Consider the following 5,126-nt stretch of genomic DNA (forward strand, 5'->3'; position numbering starts at 1 on the left):
CCTAAAATTTAAAATTGATATAAATAATATTAATTATGCCATACTTTGGTACAATACCAATATTTTTGTGCCTAGTTTTCCTCTTAAAATACACGAACACCCAAGAGCTTAAGGGGGATTCGCCCCCACCCCTTTTTTCATTCATAGTATGATATGACTAGTATTAGTAATGTCATACTTTGGTACATAATAACCAATACCACTATAATTATATGCCTGGTTTTACTCTTAAAATACACGAAAACCCAAGACCTTCTTGGGGGTTTTCCTCCCTGGGCCTCCACCAGGGCTTCGCCCAGGACCCACTGGGATTTTAGAATCAATGGATATAGGTACCATAAGACAAAGAAGAAAATAAATAATCTGTCCTTGATAATCTTGAAAATAAATAATCTGTCCTTGACTGGCATGAAAATAAATAATCCGTCTCAAAAAAAATTGCCGCCCCCCCCCCCCTCAGAATCGAATGGTCGTCCCCTAAATCAGCATTTTTTTCCGGCGGCATCGTGATTAACAGTCTATCAGTTTCCCCGCCGTTATGTCATATCGCTGAATCACATTGGTTGATGCACTAAGTGTATACCAAGGAGAGTTCGACTTTTGTAGTTTTTTAAAAAATTTTATTCGGAATATTTCGGCGTCTAGTGAATAGATTTGATATTCTGGAATTTTCCGAGAAAATGAAAACAATGAATGTACACGTCCTTTGGGATGCACATCAAAATAAATCACTGCATAATGCAAATGTTATTGGAATTGATATACCAATTTTAATGGTTTGATGGATCCGGATAAACATACACTTTATCAACATGATAAAATGATTCAGGCAGTTTAAGTAATTATGCTTTTAGTTTAAGCCCAAAAACAGAACACACTATCAATTTTAGATTGAATAGAGTAAGTATAGGCTACAGGGTAAATTTTTACATAACTGTGCATAAAGGTTTGGCAAAATGTACCATTCCTTTTTTGATGCTTTGAACGTATTTCTGCATAGGGCAGACATTTTCTCTACGATTTTATAGATGGACACCATCAGGTGATAGGTTAGATATACTTGGATAACTCTAGAATCAATAGTAATTCCAAAACCTCAACTTTGTGTCTGAATTCATACTTTCAGTTCTGTAACTCTGTCGTTGCATTTAGGATCTGTAACACGTAGTGACTTTAAAAGGACCTGGCCAGTAATTTATTTGGAGGCATATCTTGGACACTTTAAGGCCTTTAGCATTAAACTTCGAGAGTTGATGCATCTTGGGGCCTCAAACAAGGCCAACTTTAAAGTAGGTCACTTTGACCTACTTTTTGAAATCGATGGATATATATCTTTAAAACATTTAACATATCAGAAACTGTGAGGTTTAGAATCGTCAAACCTCAAGTTCATGCATCTTGAAGCCTTAAAACATTTTTATAGAAAAGAAGGTCACAGTGACCCACTTCTTAATTTTTGCAGGCATTTGTTTTCAAATTATTACAATGGCATAATTTGACTATTACCCAATCTCATAGGGTGCGCTTGATTTGTCTACAAATTACACCGAAAATTCAATATGGTTGACAAATGACGAGACGGTAAAACTGCAGAATTTCTTTTTCTGTATTTGAGTTTACTGTCAAGTATTTGATAGGTTGATTGTGATAAATTTGTTTTTAGTAATTTAGTAGACCGTGTTTTGTGCATTTTATGGAAAATGAAAAACTTCATAATTTGTAATATAAGAAATACGCCAGTTTTGCAAGTTTGGGTGATAAAGTCTCTAGATATATTTGACTACGGCTAGATATTGAGTTATAAGGGTAATTATGGGTAGCTAGGGAAATGTTTTATAAAAAAAAAAATCTTTGCCTTTTCATAATTTTGTTTTGTATTAAATAGATTTTAAGAAATATTCACAATCACAACAATTAAAACATTGTTATGACATCATCTTTTGTTCTTTTAATACCTTCTTATCCTTGAAATAACAAAAACAATCCAATAAGTTACCTGTAACTGTCCAAGAAGTTGGAAAAACTGTCCACTATTAAAAATGATGGACACTTTTTTACAACTTATTGGACAGTTACAGGTAAGCACTAAGAAAAAATAACAACAAATCCAACACAAAAGATATACATGTTATTCATGAACAACGATTTACACACATTGTAATAATTATTCCAACTTTAGAATTTAAATTTGAAAAATACACTTCCAGACGAAATTTCAATTTCACTAGCACCAGCTGGTGCACACACATTAGAATCACTTTCGGCTGCGGTTTTGGCTTTCTTGATAGCTACATCACACTGATTTTCACCGTGAATGATTTTGCTCACTATTGCTGTTGTTCATTTGTTCTTTTATACGATCTAACAGATGTCGAGCGGTGTCCTGTTTTCTCGGTTATTAGCTGCTCATCAATGCCAGCATCGTAAAGGCGTGTTGCGGCGGTTGCTCTCAGGCTATGGTTTGTGTAGTGGCCAGTAAATCCTGCTATTTTACAGTTTTGCGACGGTCTGTTGAAGAGTGTGTACTCCAACAGGGGAGTCGGCGTACCAAGTGGAATCTGTGGGGTACCGCAGAGGTCGCAAATAGAGAGCATTGGTTTTACCAGCTTCAGGCCTTTAAAAGAAAATTGCATATTATAGATTAAAGTGTTTTAAATTAAGATATATCTTACAGCAATATTTTGGTGGAAATTAAAAAAATATACTTGCCTTAAATGCAGATATTTTTCATACGTGAGCACAGGACATCTCTCGGGAACATTCTTGTTCTGGTATGCTCTGGTAACTTAAGGTTCAGATTTTTGTGCTGGAGCCCACCGCGATTTGTTTTGGAGACATCCTCTCTATATTCGAGATATCGCAGTCCAGATGCATCCATGGAAAGAGAAATCTGACTGTTTGTCCCAACCCTCAAGTTTCTGTGTTCCTGTCCTGCTCGTAGTGCAAAATGTAGTCCTAGTTGAAAGAGTAGAGTATCTAAGAGTTTTTGTGGTGTATCTCTTCCTAAAACTCCCTTGGACCACATTTCATCTTCTTGAGCCTCAGTTATGATCTCTGCCCGTTTCCGCTTTATCCCCATGCCTCGCCCAGAGAGTTCTTTCATCTTTGAATCAAGAATACTGCGCATATCGTGAAATTTATCATCATCCAAAAAGTTTATGAATCTACCTTCATGTCGTAATTTGTGTTGAATTGCACACACAATTTCATACAAGCTATTGGGTCTGTAATCCTCTCCAGATTTATTCCTCACTTCAGCTACAAAGAAACTCATTGTTTTGTTGATTTCCTCATCACTCATTATCATAATATCCTGGTACATAAATGTATCATGGTTTGGTAACATACACTTTCGTTCATTTTGCCAGTTCGTAAATAGAGTCATTGCCCACTTTGACTTTTGCTCTGTTTTCTTCGATAAACCTTTCTTAATCAAATTATCCAAATCTTCTTCATTTAGCCGTGCAAACCTTTCAATATTTTCTTTTCCTTCTATGTCTTGGGTGGCCTTAACAAGTTCCTCGTCAGAAATATCCGAAAAAAAATCTACTTTGAGGTCAAAATTGGGTTGTTTTTTTGGATGTTCTCTTTTTAAATCCAAAATATCACTGAGAATGCCATCCGTGTTGTTTTCTTGTTCATCAACTTTTCTAAACTTGTTTTGTGTTAAAAACACGCTTTCTCCATCTGAAGAGGACATTAACCGCAGGGACATTTACTAAGAAGTGGTGTTCGATGTGCATGCTTTTTATACAAAACCAAGGAACTCACCTGTAACTGTCCACTAAGTTAACAATTGAAGTGAATCCTATTCAAAGTATTTAAATCAACAAATTTACCTGAGACAGTCTACTAAGAAGACAATGCCAAATTTAATACAAAGGATGTTTACTTCATTGACGTTGCAAGAGAGAAACTTTTCTAAGAGAGTCCATTCTGAACACAATGGAATGAAATGTTTTAAAAAGGTTACAAGCCTCAAACTGTCCATTCTGTGAGAAAAAAGAACTATTGTCGGGCCTAACGGCCCTCCAATAGTTCTTTCTTCTCTCAGAATGGACAGTTTTTGGCATGTAACCTTTACATATTTTATTAAAAAATCGTATGCAAATAGAATCCCCTCAGCTGGTTGACTGACCCAAACTTCTTCTAGCCAACTCTCAAACAATCTACCCATGTTTGATCACAGCTGGAATTTGCTTTGGGTATTTTTCAGAATATACTGCCAAAATGTTTAATATGCTGTTATCCAATGCTCACTTATTTGGATAAACCTTTTGGTTTTGATACAAATTACCAGTGTTTTGTGGGCGCAATAATTTATGTGAAGTGAGATCATCGCTTGGAAGCAACTTTACGAAATCAACATATTTATTCTGCCAATTTTTTTTTTTTTCAATTTTAAATCTATTTGCGAAGTTGTAGGATCTGATATTAGCTCACAGCCATCTCTCTGAATCAGAATTATCTGTCGATTCATCTCATATCAGAATCGGTACCCGAAGAGCTTGGCGTTCTCGTTTTTTTGTGTTTGGAACCTTTTTGAGCTTTGCTTCTTATAGTACCCCTTTTTTTTCCTCCTCGGAAAGCGCTTGCAGCACCTGCTCAGTCACTGCTGCTACCAATTTCGGTTGTACAGTTGGAACCTGAGGCTGAACTGCATTCTGGGAGATACCATCTACTTCCTCATTCATCACGACCCTCTGTGTAGCTGATCCAGCTATGGCAGGAGAACATTCCTATGTCTTCACCGACCTCTCCCACTGGTATTCATCTATAAGTATTTAACATAAGAGTTCAAGAACATGAATGAAGTTTGAAAAATTGGCATTTTTTAAATGAAAAGTACAAATTTATCGAAGATAAAGGCTCAGACATTTATGTTTACTTTCTCTGTAAACAAAAATAAAATTCATTTCTGCAGGCAAGCCCTTTTTCTTAAAAGTTGAAAATCATATCATAAAGATTTTTATTTATTAAGTCCCCCCGTCTCAGACGGAAGACCTTATAGAATTCTACTGTTTTTTCTTATTATTTTTTCCCCAAATCTTGTCGGCAGGATTTTCAGAGATGGCTGGACGGATTTTCCTGAAATTTTCAGGGATGATAGAGAATGAAAATACCCC

General features: G+C 35.9%; 1 protein-coding gene across 1 annotated transcript; it reads right to left on the reverse strand.

The window, feature by feature from the left end:
* Positions 1-2,327: 2,327 nt before the first annotated feature.
* On the reverse strand, positions 2,328-3,715 carry LOC134235079 (zinc finger MYM-type protein 2-like). Its single transcript, XM_062717164.1, has 2 exons — positions 2,734-3,715; positions 2,328-2,614 (listed from the first exon to the last, which is right to left on the reverse strand). Exons 1-2 carry the CDS (start codon positions 3,713-3,715, stop codon positions 2,328-2,330), a joined length of 1,269 nt encoding a protein of 422 aa, XP_062573148.1.
* Between the last annotated feature and the right edge of the window lie 1,411 nt (positions 3,716-5,126).

The sequence above is a fragment of the Saccostrea cucullata genome, unplaced genomic scaffold (assembly GCF_032062105.1).
Source record: "Saccostrea cucullata isolate Sc308-1 unplaced genomic scaffold, CSIRO_AGI_Scuc_v1 ctg23431, whole genome shotgun sequence".
Taxonomy (NCBI): domain Eukaryota; kingdom Metazoa; phylum Mollusca; class Bivalvia; order Ostreida; family Ostreidae; genus Saccostrea; species Saccostrea cuccullata.

Excerpts from the sequence above, each read along its gene's own strand:
- LOC134235079 (XM_062717164.1), bottom strand. The coding sequence starts at position 3,715 with ATGTCCCTGCGGTTAATGTCCTCTTCAGATGGAGAAAGCGTGTTTTTA. Across the intron at positions 2,615-2,733 it reads GAGAGATGTCCTGTGCTCAC|GCCTGAAGCTGGTAAAACCA; the intron begins GTATGAAAAATA and ends TTTCTTTTAAAG.